Genomic DNA, 16,641 nt, shown 5'->3' with positions numbered 1-16,641 from the left:
AGAGTAGCTCCCCTGCTGTTTCTTGGTGCATTTGGCCTTCAGGACTGTTTTTCATGCTGCCTTTCCCTCCCATCTCTTTCCCCATTAACTTGGGTGAACAATGGAGTAAATGAGGCGGGAGGTGGCAGGTTTGGCTGCTGTATGGCAGCACACAGCAGGTGTGGTGGGAAATGTGTGTATGAAAGTGTCGGCTATAGCGTTCAGCGTGACCACCTTAGGAGCACGGGAGTCCTCGCTCCGATTTCATTGTCGGTCTCCATTTAGAAGGTGCTATTATGAACAGCTTAGCTCCTCTGTGTGATTTGTTTTTTGAGGTGACTTGTTCAATGGGATGCCAGCAAGTTGTTCTTTATTTACATTAATGCATGTCATTAGTCTCTAATGGACCATGAAGTCAAGAGGTGGCCTGGTCTGTCGTGAAATAATTGCACTCTAAAGAAAACTGAAGCAAATGATTATGTCTTGCACGCACACAAGCACGCACAGCCATCGGTCCGTCCACAACAAAACCCAGAGCATTTTGCTGCTTCTTTGCCACAATGAAACTTCTGTGGGGAGAGAGTGCTACAATTTCATAGTAAGACAGCAATTGTCTGTCTTGTATAGTACGTGTTTCCAGACATTACACTGAGTGCCATTTATTATGGGTCATTGGGGAAAAAAATGCTTCTTACGATCCAGTGAAGTCATCTCTGGCTGCAGAGGTTTGATTTGTTGAGGCTGGTCTCTTCTTTGGGATGATGAAACTTCAGAGCAGAAAAATAGAGAAGTTTTAGCCCAGGTTTGCACAGCAGCTAGTGTGGTGTGGTGTGGGGGAGAGGGGATGGGAATTTGCCACTTGTTTATGTTCCCAGTGTTGATGTAAAACACCCTTAAAATCTTCTACAAAGCTGACATCCCTATTACACATGTACTCTCAGGTCTTCTGCAACCAACACAGAGTCAACAGCCTTTTCCAAAATGGGATTTTCCTCTGCTGTCTTTCATAGAGAGGTAATTGGAAGTTGCCAGAGAATTAAGTGCCAGATAAGTCATAGTGCTATTTCGTTGTGTTGACCCAAGTAAAAGTGGAAGGCTTGGGCATTTTGTTTTGTTTTTTTCCCCATGTTCCATAATTGTCCTAATCTTTTCTGATGTCCTGAACAGTCCAAAAATCCACACAGGGCCTTGTATAATGGCTTTTAAAAAAGGTTTTTATCTTTTTCTTGACCCATCAGCTTAAGAACTGCCTGCTTTTTAATGGATTTTCTCCCTCACTAAATTGAATGGATCGTCCCTCATTATCATTTAAATAGAAGCCTCACTCCCTGTGAACATGGAAAATTTGAATGTGGTAGTAGAGCTGTGATAATTTGAAATATTCGGAAGGTGGGGGCAAGGAGGGGGAGCAGGAGGCAGAGTGCAGAATTGCTGGATGTAATTGTCGTGGATTCTCAATTTTGTTGCCACAAGATGGGAAAATAGACTAATAATTGTCTCCCAACCCTAGCAGAATAGTTGCCCTAGTTAGCTGAAGCTAACACTCTAATTGTCATGGGGGCACAGAGATGAATGAGGATGTATGCAGGGCACAGCCAGGGCTAAATTGAGTGATATACTAAGGCAAAGAGCAAATTGGCAATTATTGGCCCAGCTGAAAAGGTTGGCAGGTGTGCTGCTTTCTCACGAGCCCTTAGGGGGAAATTGGAAATATAAAATATCGACCATAAATACTCACTGATTAGGAAATATGTTGCAAGAGGTGCTGGCCACTTAAGAGTCAAAACTCCCCTTTTCAAGGGATTGGCTTCAGATGTGCATAAAACTAGCAAGAGCTGCTACCAAGTTGTTCAGAGCTTTTCCCTCTCATCCCCCACCCCCAGGCTATCTTTTGTAATTTTTCATCATCCTGTCCTCATATGTTTGTTTGGTTTTCTTTAAACATAATAAACGAAAAGTAGTCTTTTAGGAAATGCAGAGATTTTCCTCTCTCTACATGTTCTTTGATAAGTGTTTAGCATATTGTATAGACTACATAAAAAATTCTCTCTCTGGTAGATGAATACAAAATAACTTCTGTGATTTCTAATTCAAACAGTTCACTCTGATCTGCTTTTCTTTGTGTGCCATCACAGGCTCTATCTCCCCCTTCCCTCCTACTTTCTGTACCATGCTTCCCCTCCTGGGGCAAAGGGATTAAAGCAGCAGCAGGGTACAAAGCTGCAGGTTCATTACATGTGCCTCAGGCTGAAGTACCTTGCCAGAAGCATGATCAAATGAGCCTCTGAAGTGACAACTGGACCACAGTAGTACCACACGTCCATATTTATCCACTTTGCAAACTTTGGCACATGTAGGACTCCTGGTCTTGGCTCTGGGCAGAGTGCTGGTGGGGCAGCAGAGCTTGGCATGCCTCAGGCCAGGAACACCCCAGTGCGTTACTCAGGGATGTTACCGAGTACGTTGACTGAGTTTTTTGGAAAGCCTGGGATAGCAACATGCAGACTGTAAACTCTTTGTGGCACACGCTGTCCGTTGTTCCCCACGTATAACACGCTAGAATCTGATCCCCGGTTTGAAGCGTGGAATAAGAGCATCGTAGAGCTTAGCGAAATAAAGATAGCAACAGGATAGCTTTAATACCCCCTCCTCAAACCATGAGTCTTGGGAAACTGGTTTGAAAATACATGCAAGGATTATGTAACCTTTCAAGTCACATTCTTCTGGAGGCAAAAATTCATGTCCTTTCAGCATGCTCTCTACTTTTATCTTTGCATCCCTTAAAATACCAAATGCTTGCATGAAAACTGCTGCAGCAGAAATGGTGAGCAAAGTTGTAATAACTTGCATGAAGCTTCAGCTAGTGAAGCATAGCTAGGAAGAAAGTAAGTCCAGAGAAGGTTTTGTGAAGTTGGCCGAGGGGTGATGGTTTGAATGGGAGCAGCACTCCTGCGTGTTCCCTGTGTTTCAGAAATGGGACGTATTTTCGTATTGTTCCTGGCTTACTGTACGCAGTTTGTTCATTCCTGATCAGCAGCTGTCCTTCCTTCTGCTGTCTATGGCAATCAGCTGTAGGAATCTAAGTGTCTTGGTTGGAAGCTGTTCTGTATCTTATCAAACCAGTTACAGAAGTTTAGACCTTGTGTAGCTTGATATCTTACTGAACTTGCAGTATTTCCAAGCATAACCCCCTTTGTTTATCCAACATAATAAAATAAGTGAATTAAAGAAAGAACACATTCAAGTTTTGCATGACATCCAAAATTATCATCACCTATTGTGGTTATCTTGTCAGGTCCTGGTTTCTAATCTAAGTGAACATCAGGTGCACTCTGTGACCTTTGCCAAGTCAATTGAACTCTTTGTATTAACAGACAGGAGTGTGACTATGGAAATTAATTGCGTTAAGAGACTCCATGTTAAAGTCTGGGATATCTTCTGCTCTCGACCCCTTTTTTCCCTCCTCCCCACTTACTCCTCTCATTCCAAGACAATAGGAAATACTAGATTTCTCCAGTATTCAAAGCTGAACCACTATTCTATTGTTGAATGTTCTATATATGACCAAGCGGGCAGGTAAACATGCATGCTTCCTTGTGCCTCAGTCCTATCTGACTGCAGAATTTGGGTAACCGAGAAGTAGTGGAAGACAAGTACAGCTGAGGTGAGTTTTCATCCTGAACAAATACTGTAAAACACAATTAAAAATTAGTTCTCTCCGTATTATTGATTAACTGTGCTGAGTGCTAATCAACCAAATCAGGCTTGCAGCATCAGGCTGTATAAGAAGTTTGGGCCTGTGATTCAGCAAGGCAAAATTAGGCGCTAAATAGGAGCTTGGGGACTCTTCGGGTGATACTGGGCATGTCTTAAGTCTTTCTCTGCCTCAGTTTCCACACTAACATGGGGGTGGTGTTAATGATAGTGCTAGGAGGCTCTTCTTGGGGACTGGCCCGGAATAGGAATAGCTATTTGCCCAAAGCAGCTATTTCAACAGCTGACTTGAAGGTACTTGTTATACTTTTGGTTTCAGCCAACAAAAGCGGCACATTTCAGAAAAGCTGGAATGAACTCTTGATGTTTCTGGAATATGTTAATTTAGGTCTTTTAGCCAAAAAGGAGGGAAGTGAATACCAAAAACAAGACCTAATTTTGTGGTTGTGCTGCCATTACCTGCTTTTATCTAATCCCCTTATAGTTAATTCATGTATCAAGGATACAAAAGATCCAAATTGAAACCTGCCTGACCTGTTGAGAGTGGGGAATTGGCTAGAGGTGCCCTTTTACCTTGACTATTAGTGGATTTTAAAGCCCTTCCTACTGTCTTTCTAGTTCAATAAATAACTCAATGGCTTTATGAAACTGAACTGAGGGTGTCTAGATTTCTTTTCTGTCGTGAGAACAGTGGAAGGCCATGCTTTTATTTATACAAGGGAAATAACTTTTCTTGTCAATTTAATAGATGATCTTGGAAAACCTGCTGAAGGTTATTGGTGAGATTTTGTCATGATTTTCTTTTCTAAATTGCAATCACGGTGTTTATCAGGAATAAAGGAAGAAATCTTTTAAATACAATTGCAGATTGCAATGTGACTCAAACTCTCAAGGACATCAGTGGGGGGATAGTAGAGTCTTTCAACAGTAAGATTTTGTCTTTGCTGCCAGAAAGGTGTATTTTTTTATATCCAGTGTAATTAACACGAGAGCTATCCCAGGGTAGAAATAATTCACTCTGTGACATAACTGAAATGTCTTGTCTGTGCTGTCTGGTTTTGTTTTTAACCTTGGGCTTAAAAGGAACCAAAAATCTTTAGTTGTAAAAGAGCACATCATCTGCAAAATATTATAAGCCATTTATCTTTATGCACAAATGCCATCTAGCACTGTAGTTCCACTTATGCGTCATTAAATGCACAGACCACACTCATTTTGCCCCTAACTAGTAACAGTCTCCTTTAGAAACCCCGGGGTATTCCAGACAGTGCTGAAAGAGGCATGAGAGGCACAAAAGCTGGTGCTCAAGCCAGGCAGAGAGGGCCCCTACCCTCCCCGAGGGTCTGCTCGGGATTGCTTCACATGGCAGCTGCAGCCAACCGGAGCAGCGTCTGCAAGCTCAGTGTGGATGCATCTGCCATAGTGGCTTTGCTGAAGGGCTGGCAGACCTCGTCCTCTGGCCCCTGCCTGCCTGAGTGGGCAGCACTTGGGTTGTGTGGGCACATCGCTCTCCGCATCTCCCACTTCTTCTGCAGTGTTGGGTTTTGCAGATGTTGAAGGCTTTTGGAAAGGCATGACATGGCAGCTGTTTCTGCATCTGCCAGAGAGTTGGCCGGGGCGGTCACGATTCTCTGTCTTTGAATTGCATGTTTGGCTGCAACTTTCCTGCCTGCAATGCTTTCTTCAGATGGTGTTTGAAGGCCAGAACTGAGCCTGCTTGGGTGCCAGGGTTGAAGCAGTAAGAGCTGGTTTGGGTTTTGGACTCGGGTGAACGAAAGCTGCCAGGCAGGTGCTGTGCTGATCGGTGCAGCACTGACATGAATGAGGCTAGGTGGGTACCACGGTGACCATCGTACCCTGCTGCTTGAGGTACCTTCAGACAAGGACAAAATTGACCAAAATAGGAAATAGACTATTGTGAGAATAAGAATTTTATGACAGCCCTACACGTAAGTGCTCCTATCCTTTAGGTAAGAGCCTCTGTAAGTCATTCCAGCTGAAGACTTGCCCCAGTAACTGCTCTTGCAGACAAACACTCATTCATAGTCAAAGAAGGTTTCTTCAGCTTTGGGTAGATGCCAAGTTAAACTTCCACTAAGATTTCTTGTATTTGCAGCCACAATTGATTACTTTTCTCATTATTTGATCTTGATATAGAGACATATGGATTGAGCTATGTTTATATCAACCCCCAAAGATTTTTTTTCTTTACGACCATCCATCACAGTTGCACACAAACTGTTCTGCTCTGGCACTTGTAGCTGATATTAGCAGGGGCTGTCAAAGTTTCTACATGTGGCAATTGGTATGGATCCTCCTAAAGAGCCGCAGTGTTCCCAGCTAACCAAGAAAGCAATAGCGGTTTGTTAGATGTGCAGAAAAATGCATGCAAACAGCTCTAGAGAGTGTGGGACGTGGCTGTGCATAAACCTAATTGTTGGAAAGGATTTTACAAGTTCAATCCAAAGTATTCACCACTTACTAACTTTATACATGCAATAAAAATTCTGAGGGTGGAGGGGGGGGGTTGAGCCTTTCCCCCACCCCGATTTCCAGGAAATTTAGTGTTAAAACTTGTAAGGGAGGACGAAGTTCTTAGATGTGAAAAATGCCAGAGTAAATTGCCATTCAGTTTTAATTATTTCTGATGTAACACTTTATTCAGCAACTGTTTTTATTGTTTTCTACTCAGCGGTTTAAATCAGTGGTCTGCAGATTCATGGGGTTCTTGGACAGCTTGGGATGCTTGAAAGTTATCTAAGAAAAGCAGGTCTGTTGTTAGCATGTTTGAGTTTGTTGTCCAAGGATCTGCTCCATCCCAGGAAAATATTTTGGCTGTGCACAGTACTCAAAGATTGAAAATAACTGTTAAAGTGAAAATGCTCTGAGAGGCTGTTTCCCTAGAGAGAAGCTTCTAATGAAACCTCTTGTTTCTGGTTTTGGTTATTATTTCCAATTTGTTAGACCTTGTCAATCTTTGTTAAATTTGAGTTGATGGTTGATGGGAGGAGGGTAGGGAGAGTGAGGACTGCCACCCTTGCTCCTTTCCTCCTCCCTCCTCTCCAAGCAGGTAATTTGCCCTCTCCTCATTTCTGTGTATACTTTAGGTGAACTGCCTGATCAAGCTATCCAAAGGGTCAGAACAGATAATTGTGTTCAGCTGTTCAACATACTTATGCAGATAGCAGGATATTGCTGTTAACCTTTTTTCTATACAAGGCTGAATTCCATGAGTTGTTTGGGGTTTTTTTTAAAGTATTTAGAGAGAGGGATAGGTTTGTCTTAGTTTCTCAAAACAGGGATAAATGCACTACCCTTCATTTCACCGATCTGTAGCTTTACTTCTGGGCAGTTTACGTTAAAGAGGTTTGTGAATAACTCTCTACTTTATTGTAGTGTTTGAAGGCAGAGGCCAAATTAATGTGCAGTATGAAAAGGTGGAAAGTTAAATGCTGTTAGCGGTTATTGCTGTCTCGGACTCCTCTGTGAAAGCCGTCCTTTTCCTGCCAAACAGGGGTCTCCTGAGCTACAGCAGGACAGAGGTGCAGGTGTTGCATGCTGAGGGTGGGGACTGGCACCCAGGCACATGTTGGCTGCAGACCTGTGTGTAAGACCTGTGAAGAGCTGTGCCACAGCTTTCCTTTCATCTGGCACCCTGGTTCCTGTGCCAGCTGGTGAGAAGGTTAAGGGGAGCCCTCCTTCCTCCAGCAGCACACTCAGTTGTACGGCTTTATGTGTTGTCTCTTCTTCGCTTTGGAAACTTTTCTCCACGAGCACTTGGCTGGCAAATTGCTTCTCTGGTGTCTAGGGCAGTTGTAAGACAGTGGCACAGAGCGTGCATAGGCAGACCAACAAGACAATCGAGTCTTCAGCTGAGTGCAGGAATCTGGAAAGGTTTCTGCATGTACCTAGGTATCTTCTGGTCAAAAGAGTTGCAAACTGGTAGTACAAAGGAACTGTTGTCTTACTGGTGGAAAATTACAAGTATTTGCAGTAGCCTGCAATCAGTTTGCATCAATCTGTTTGGGGGTATTGTGCTGTTGTGGTGATTTAGTAAGAGATAACTTCTGGTGCTGCTGCAAAAAGACAAACAATCCTCAAGGTCAGCCTGTAACAATTCAGTATTTTTGTTCAGGCTTTGGTACCTGCTAGAACATCAGTCTCGGAAACGGGATGGCTAAGACTTCCTGAATCTTGTTTAATAAAATCATGTAGAAAGGGCATCATGATTATAAATCACACTTGGAAATTGGCCTGCAGAGTGCTTGCTGGGTCATGTGGTGTCATATGCCACTGCTGTTCCCAGCTTCTTTTTAATTTCCGAAAAGAAGGCATATAGCAGCAGCTGGAGATAGAGGTGGAATTCATTTAGCTGCTTTGAGAAAGCCACTGCCAGCAAAAAACAGCAGCTCGACAGTCTTGGGTCGTAGAGAGGGGAAAGGGATCCAAGAGACTGGAGATGGTGTAATGAAAAGGAAAAGAACCAAATGATTTGGCAGCATGTGAAAGAGGTAAGGATGTGGTAGAGAAAGGAGCAGGAGGAGCTGCAATGAAGAGCAGGAGTAAACAATGTAATTTAACTTATTCAAAAGGGACAGAATGCTTATTAAAGCTCTGAGAGATGATAAATTAGTGCTTTGCTGCTATTGTTGTTTCAGATAGAGTTGTCATGTGGTAATACTGCAGCAATGAAGGCTGAAGGCTCATGAATTCATAGAGGGGAATGGAAAGTGGGATATATGGTTACATGATTGAAACTTGGAGCTGATGAGGCAAAATGTGCCTCCCTGATTCAGGAGAGCATCTTTACACACGCGTGCTGTTCCTTGGAAGCTACCGTTACATACTGAAGAGGGATGGTTCAAAATGCACACTCTGCTGCTGTGAAGATGTATCCCACTCTGAGAGCTTTTACCTTAGTTGGGAGGTGCTGTTGAAGCCTTGCTCTAGCTTATGAAACCCTTGTCTGAAATAGCCCCGGAGCCCTCACCTGGAAATGCTCTTTCGCTGTTACTCCTGCGGCAGCACGCAGAATGTCAGAAGATCATTTGAGGTGCTCTGGTTGTGAGGTTTCCCCTAAGGAATACTGGGCTGGGGGAGGGAATCGCAAAATGGTTCTTATCTTACATTACACAGAATCTCTTGCATTACTTACTGTGGCATATTGTTTCCTCCCACAGAGTTCTGCTCAATCGCTTTCAGGAAGAGGCTACTCCGTAAGTCATTTTACAGCTAATTCTTTCACTTCTGTTGATGTTGATTGCAGAGGTTTACACTACCTGTTGCATATCCACTGACATGAAAGAAATGCAGAACATAAAAAATAGGGTTACAGTGCAGGACTGTTACGCACCTGGCAAGGGACAGCCCTGACATGTGAGAGTGCATTAAGAGTCTGGAGGTTTCTTCAATTTAGTTTTGTACGTATAGGGAGGGGTTTTTTTATTGTTTTATAGTGTATTTCAGCTAGATAGTCACCTCCTGAGGATTAAAAGACATGAGTGGGGAGAGTTTTCGACACCAGTGGGAGATGCTTCTCTCCTCTCCTTCCTCCCCCATACAGGTTTTCATTTGTGCGTTAAATACAAGAATCAAAGACAAAATTACTCCATTTTAAGAAGAATTGTGACCCTCAACAGTGTGAACAAAAAAAGTCAATGTTCTCTTATTTACAAGCTCTGAGTTATAAAACAAGCTCCCTTGTTTTCAGAGGAGGGTGTTGCTGGTGTTTTCTTCTCAGGAGTGCCACAGGTACCAGTGTTCTAGGGCTGGTGTTACAGGGCCAGGACACGTCTGCATGTGTGTGCAATGTAACAGTGATGTTGGATTGACCATTTCTGTTCACATGTATATACCTTATTTGTATGGGCAATAATGACATTTCTTCAAGTAGGGGTGGTATTATTATGTATTTTGGGTACCTTTGCTGCTCAGCTGTCCAAAAAGGCAGGCACATAGACCTTATTGTATCTATTAATAAGGAAATAGGAGAGGGTGTGAGTGGCTTAGCAATGTCAACATGAAAATTCCTGGAATCACATTGCTGACCCTCATCATCTGACTCTCATAGCAAATGTATGGTGTGTAGATATCTGTTATGATACCCTAGTTGTTCAGCCAGTAAGTCATGTATACTCTCATTGCTAGTGCAAAGGTTGTAGATGAAGGCATTTGCTAATCTTGTATGCAAATCTGAACAAGAATGTCTCAGTCCAGCTAACAATTTCTGACTACACTTATTGATGGTAATTGCTGTTTTCATGACCTCTGCCATGATAAATTTTTGCCTTCTAGGTGTATGGCCCCAAACTCTGTTTCTTACCAAGAGCTATAACTGCTCACTTTTCATAGACCAGAACAAGGGTGGATTTTATGTACTTCAGGAAGTTGATGTGGAGACCTTGTACACTTTTTTTTTGCAATAATCACATCATATTTTCTTTCAATAATTTATGTTGTGTGTTTAGAGTTGTGTGATGGAACCTGTGAGCTCCTACCTGGTGCTGTGCGCACAGAGAAGAAATTGCTAGGCAGTGCAGAATTTATGGTCTGATGTCATAGCGACACTGTCACATGCTATCATACGTATTATCAGAAATTCATAATATGAGACTAAGTACATTTTAATCATAAAGCCATTACAAAATAACAAATTACTTGAAAAGTCTTAAAGTTTTAATGAAATAATGTCACAAATTTTTAGAGAGTAATGACACGTCTCCTAAGTATCCCGTCTAAATCTTTCCAACATCCCAGGTAAGTATCATTACTTAATTCATTGAGTGATGAGGAGTGTTTGCTCTAGGACCAGCTGAGTGCTGCTTCCCATACACATGAACAGTTGGATTCACCTAAGCTTCTAAAGACAGATGCTGTATGTTCTATTTGTCTGTAACATGCCATGCGTGCCCATGGCACCACATAAATAATAATGAATCATCTTCACAGATTTTATGACTGAGGGCATGGTTTGGGAATTAAACAATTTCCCACTGGCTATAACATAGGTTGTGAAATCTTAATGGAAAAAAGCCAAAGAATTCTTTTTAGAGTCTCAAGGCAAATAAATCACAGGACTGTTTTGCTCTGTTGATGGCTGTTAAGAAATTTACTTTTGTTTCCCAGAGAAATGATGTTGAGAAAATTTCTAGCTCCTTCTCTGTGCCTGTGTGGGGACAAGGTTCTTTTATTTAGCCAACCCGTAACTTCTCAAGGGAGGTAAGAGCTTTCTGCGTGCCAAAGCAGTATTTTGAGATCATGAGTAGTGTGAGCTGGGGTTGCTTTTCCTTATGGGTTGTCATTTTCCCTATTAAACTGCCTTCTGCCTCACCATGTACCAGCTGTTGAGGCTGACCATTTCCCTTAAGACTCCGATGCTGCTCTAAATTGATTTAGCATAAGGCAGAGACTATCACTTCCAGCACTGCCAGACCTCGCTGGCCCAAACCTGCATTGGAAGCTGATTCTCCCAGGTGGCAGGGAGATGTTCAAACCACCGGTTCAAGACAACTGGCCCCAAACCAGGGGTTGTCCATAGTATCTTGTAACAGTTTTCATTTTGTCATGAAAGCAGCTGTATATGAAACACTAAGTCAGTATTTTGGCTCTGCCCCTGTTTACATGAAATAGGTTTGTTTGCCAGACACAGTGAAAGCATGATAAAAAATAGCGCTAGCAGGAGGCATGATGGAGGCACCATTCTTGTATTGAGTGCTCCTCCTGATATCTGCGCTTGTGTTGTGGAAGACTGTCACTTGCGGAACGATGATATATATCGTTACTCGGTGACGTTCTTGTAGTGGGTTTCATAAGCAGCTGTTTAAATACCACAAACTATTTTGTGCATGTTCATTTTTAATTAGCTCATTTTGAATCTGCACGCTTCGCCATTTGCTTGCTTCAGCCGTCCTTGCAGAGATGTTTGCTTTCAGAAACATGTGTAGAAAATGCACTTTTTAAGGAAATGTGCATTTGCAAAAAGAGGACTTAAAACCTGTAGTAGTAATCCGGTATGAAAAATCTCAATCCAAGGTTCAGCTCATCCAGCTGGGCCTCAGAGAGAGGGCAAGGGAGGCCTGTCCGTGCAGTCAGGGCAGGCTGATGTTGAAAACCTCAGCCAACCACTCGTATATAAGGTACAGACTCTGGAGCTAGAGTTAAGAAGGAAACTAAATGCAAGTGTCTACATAGTAACTCCTGAGTGTTGAATGTTCCAACAACTTCATTGACTTCAGGCTTCCCATGGAACATTAAGTGCCTAAATAAGGACAGATCTTGAAATAACTCTGAAATTCTGGTCTCATTGAAGTTACCACATAACCTCTGGTTAACTTCAGCTGCACCTAGATTTAAATTGTAGCCTCAAAAATATCATTAACAGTGACTTGGCACATAGTTTCACAGTCTATCTGTAGATACCCCACACAAAATTTCTTATAAATCTATTTCCCAAAATGAAGTTTTGAATGGCGTTTACTTTTACTCACATAACACGAGACATATCTATGTCTGTACTGTTTCTGCAAGCTCCTTATCTCATCAGTGGCATGTGTTTCATATCCTTATCTTATTAAATGTATACTTCCGCTGTGCTGAGAAATAGAATGCTGGTTTGTTTATGGAGGTTAATATCTTATTCCCTTTATGACTCGATGGTTACATACGTGTGATAAACTACTCCAGCCATTTGTCACACTTCCTGCACACACAAATGAGATTAGTGATTTTAGTCAGAAAGGTCTGTCTGTCCTCTGAGCAGACAAAACAGATTTTCATTTTGGTAACAGGATGAGAGGCCTGTCTACCTGAAAATGCACTGATTTGTTAAAAAATATGCAGAGAATTAGAAATTAGCATTATGTTGGTGTTTCTGTTTATCACTGATATATATCCACCCTGCGGACCATTTTTGAAATTTATTTCTGATAGTTAAGTCAATTTAGGACCTAACATAGTTAGAAAGTAGTTACAATGAGCATAAAATCGGTATATACAGTTTGTTATTAGTGGCTAAAAAGGTGCAATTGTTTATAAGGTTGAGCACATCATACAGACAAACCCAAGCTGCGGTTGAACTTGACTCAGTTTTGTAGAGAGCACAGAAGAGGATAGAACTGGGAATATGTGGTAGCTTAAAAAAATAAACAAAAAACCTCTTCCAGTAAATTATGTAGTTTATTTATAGAGCATCTCTGCAGCTGTTCCTCTTCTGAAATGGAAGGGGCTAAAATGTGTGAGTGAATAAAAGAATACACTTGAAAGCATATGGCAAATGGATAGCCAGTGGACCAACCTGTCTGAGTGTACCTTGGAACAAAAGTACAGGAGGATGAGATGTCTTTGGTTTTATTTGTTCTTGGAAATATTTTTTTTAAAATCAAAACAGTAACATACTCTTGGCAACAGCGGCAGCTGATTTTTATTCTGAGCTTCTGTAAAATATCAAAGTCTTTGCAGCCTAGTCAAATCCCTGGCAGCTCATCAAATTCTGTTGATTTTACATCTTCCTTGTTGAGCGCCGGAAACCAGTGTCTCAGCTTAGACTGCAGCTCATGGATAGAAAGAAACGTGCAAAACACCATAAGGCTTGCAGAGACGCTTGGGTCATCCAGTCAACTCAGTGCTATCTGCAACCTTCTTTCCTTCTGCTTGATGACGTAGCCTGAGAGCGATTGTCTCATTACTCAGATGAAGCTGGAACCTGAGGTGATACAGGCAAGCACTGGGTGGGCTTTGAGCACCCTGAGCCCTGCTGCACCATCTGCCTGTACCCCAGTCTGCTCCTTCTTGACTGTTTCTCTCAAATGATGTTGTTGATTTTTGGAACTGGCTTTCCAGTTGCTGGTGATGATCTTTACAGCCTTCCAGGACTCCTCTCCTGTGCTGTGCGCTTGATGTTACTGTACCCAACACAGCTGCCCATGACCACCTTACCCCACTCAGATCTCTTTAGCTCAGGTCAGCAAGTACTGAGCTATAATTCACCTGATTTACAGCATGGAGGTAGTGTCCAGCACAACGAGCTGAGTGGGAAGGAGGACAGAGATGAATGACTGCAAAGTGCTAGGTGATCGTCAGCCTAGGAACTGGTGACTCTTTGCTGGTTTATATACCCTCGTATACCCTGTAAAGTTCTCTTCATGGCCTGTTCTAGTTTTGTGCCAGTTCAATGCAGTTCTGTGAAACCCTGAAGCAGATGGTCCCCGCTAAGGAGGCTGTTCCCACGCCAGAAATCCTCAGTGCGTTCACAGGCAGGTTCACTGTTTCAGTGTAACGGTTACACAAGCTGCTGAAGATCGCGCCAGCAGCATTCCCCTGATCTGCTCTGTGCTTCAAGGATGCTCTTGTGCTCTTAGGCTGGGGACCAAATTGTCAGACTTGGACAAGCACCTTCAACAGCATCTTTTCTGTACAGAGTTTAAGTCAGTAGCACTTCCTACATGGAGCATGATCCAAGACCCCAGATGATCATAATATACCTTGCCATGGAGATTGCCATGGAGAAACTGATGTCCTGAGAAGGATTAATTTCTACATAAAGATCAACAAAATGATTGCTATGAAGCATACAATACTTCTGGTTGGGAATTCTTGCATGTGCTTCAGCTCTTGGATGTGGAAGCATGCTCAGTGACCAGAGGCAAACATGAATTGTAACTAATGGGGTTTCTCCATGTACTGATCTGTCATATACTAATGAAAAATCTCCCCTCTGTAGGTAGGTAACATTTCTTAGCTGGGCTGGAAAATTCATTGTATTTTAGGACGTCTGATAAATTAACATTTTTCCTTGCCAAAAATCAATATTGGAAACAGGACTCTTGTTATGAATCTAAAACTCCTTGAGCTGGAGCCAAAGTTAAATGATAAAAGTGAATTTAATATGTATTTCCTACAAGAGTGTGCCTGTGGGCTGGCAACATGAGCAAGACTTTCTGGACAAGATTTATAAATAGGGGAGTAATAATTCCAAAATAAGTATCAATCTCGTTCTGCCATGATGCCAAGTATAAAAGAGGGATTATAATTGTCTTTTTCTTCTGGACAAGAAAAAGAATGGCAGATAGGTCCCCTTCAGGTGAAGCAATGCTCTGTCTTCTTTGAAGACAGATAGTTAGAAAGAGAAAAGAAAAAGGGACTATAAAAAGTGATGTGGCCTGTAAGAGCAATGACAGCACAAAGGATTTAAGAAAAATAGAAAAGTAATAATATGTAATGGAAACATAAATAATTTTGAAAGGAGCTCTTCCTCTAAGCAGGAATTTTAGAGAGCCAGGAATATAATGGTGGGTGCCAATCGAAAGTCTTTAGCTTCTGCTGTTCCTAAATAGCCTCACTTTACAAGAACTATCCCCATGTTGGAATTCACCTGGACAAGCTGAGTTCACTGAATAAATAAAGAGTTTGTTTGCTCTGAGTGCTGTGTGGGATGGAGCCAGGTTGCTGTAAGCCAGCTGAGGAGCTGGCCCCTTGACTCCGGAGGCTGTCCCATAACCCATGAGCTGAAATGCTGTTGAGTAATTAGTGCATATATTATTCCAGATCCGTGGGAGCTCTTGAGAGTTTTTGAAATGTCCCATGAAAAGAGTAAGCAGAAGTACAAACATAAATAAATGACATACTTCAGCTTTACAAATACTGAAGTCCATGAACTTCCTTACAACACATTTTCCTTTAGAAGTTCCCTTTTCTGAAAGTCTGTTTCTTCTTAGATGACCTCTGCTTTTAATTAGGATGAAAAGTCCCATAAATTTTCACTCATCTCCACAGCCATGAGTAAGCACAAAGGCCCTCTCTGGCAGAATTTCAGTCTGCCTGAACCAGTGGCCTTGGCAGAGGGGCTGCCTAGGAGGCTCCCGGCGCAGCCGTGCCGGCAGCAGTGCCCCTTTGTCCCTTCAGCCGGAGCGGGACGGATGATGCTGATCTCCATAACCCCCCAGCTGCAGGGGAGGTGCAGCCAGCTGACACCGCCAGCCCTTGCGAGCCCCTTGAGGGATGGGGCATGTGACTTCTGTGTGATTTTTGCCCATGTTTTTAATCTCCCCTGCCATTGCCCTCAGCTTGGCTCGGGGCGGTGGTGGGGAACAGATCTCTAATCTGACTAGAAAGATGCTATTGTTATACAGACACATCCCCCGAAATTCCCAGTGCTCCTTGGCTTTTGGGGTAGGATAACCTCACTGTCACTGGCCTTGCAGCCAAATGAAGAGTTGTCCTAAATCCATCTTGAATTCACCAGCCTGGAAAGGATTACATCCTGCTGAAGAGGAAAGGCAAAGGATTTTGAGAATATCTGGTCTTTATTTCTGGACCTTTTTGATTAAGACTGTCCTGAGGCAGTTGTGTCATATATATGCTGTAGCTTTCTTTGTGTAATAGGACAAGGTATTTGCTTGTCTGTCTCAGCTGTTTTCACATTGTTATTTGCTCTCATGGCTCTCTTTCCTTTCAATCCATTGCCTTGTTTTAACTTTATTTCCTTTCCCTTTACCAAAACCAACAAAAAGTGATTAAAACAGGCAGTTGATTAGAATCAGGTCTACTTACCTGATGAGCACAGTGAACAGGGGTTAAGTGTGGGGCCTCTTGGGGGATTTGCTTTTGATTTTTCTTTAATTCTCTAATAGTCTTGTGCAGTGAGAATTGGCAGTGCTTAGGGGTTTAGAACTAGAGAAGGGGTGAAAATAGCCCATTTCTGAGGGCTGCCGGAGCATGTTGGTGTTTGTTGTGCGGGGTGCTGTGGTAGGTTCCTCAGAGGGAATTCACGGGAAGGGGGGGAACCAGGGGTTCACGCTCTCTTGTTTTATCTCATATCTCAATATGCCCTTGCAGAAACCTGCACCCAAAACCACAGAGTGTAAGGGGAGCAGCAGAGGAAATAACAGCACCGCTAACTCAGAATGCTCTTGTAGAAGTAAAAGAGGAACAACATGTTTTGTTGGCCTTAAT

General features: G+C 42.6%; 1 protein-coding gene across 16 annotated transcripts in view; it reads left to right on the top strand.

The window, feature by feature from the left end:
* Positions 1 to 16,641, top strand: part of FBRSL1 (fibrosin like 1) — a 546,044-nt gene that overhangs the window by 246,154 nt on the left and 283,249 nt on the right. For 15 of the 16 annotated variants that reach the window (XM_068412713.1, XM_068412724.1, XM_068412719.1 and 12 more), the window contains one exon: positions 8,874 to 8,909. The exons of the other annotated variant lie outside the window; for it this stretch is intronic. In XM_068412713.1, the coding sequence (XP_068268814.1) occupies positions 8,874 to 8,909 (36 nt within the window). The remainder of the gene's footprint in view (positions 1 to 8,873; positions 8,910 to 16,641) is intronic. 16 annotated transcript variants of the gene reach the window in all.

Source organism: Nyctibius grandis, chromosome 14 (genome assembly GCF_013368605.1).
Source record: "Nyctibius grandis isolate bNycGra1 chromosome 14, bNycGra1.pri, whole genome shotgun sequence".
Lineage (NCBI taxonomy): Eukaryota > Metazoa > Chordata > Aves > Nyctibiiformes > Nyctibiidae > Nyctibius > Nyctibius grandis.
Note: the sequence above shows the minus strand (reverse complement) of the source record. Positions and strands in the feature narration are given on the sequence as shown.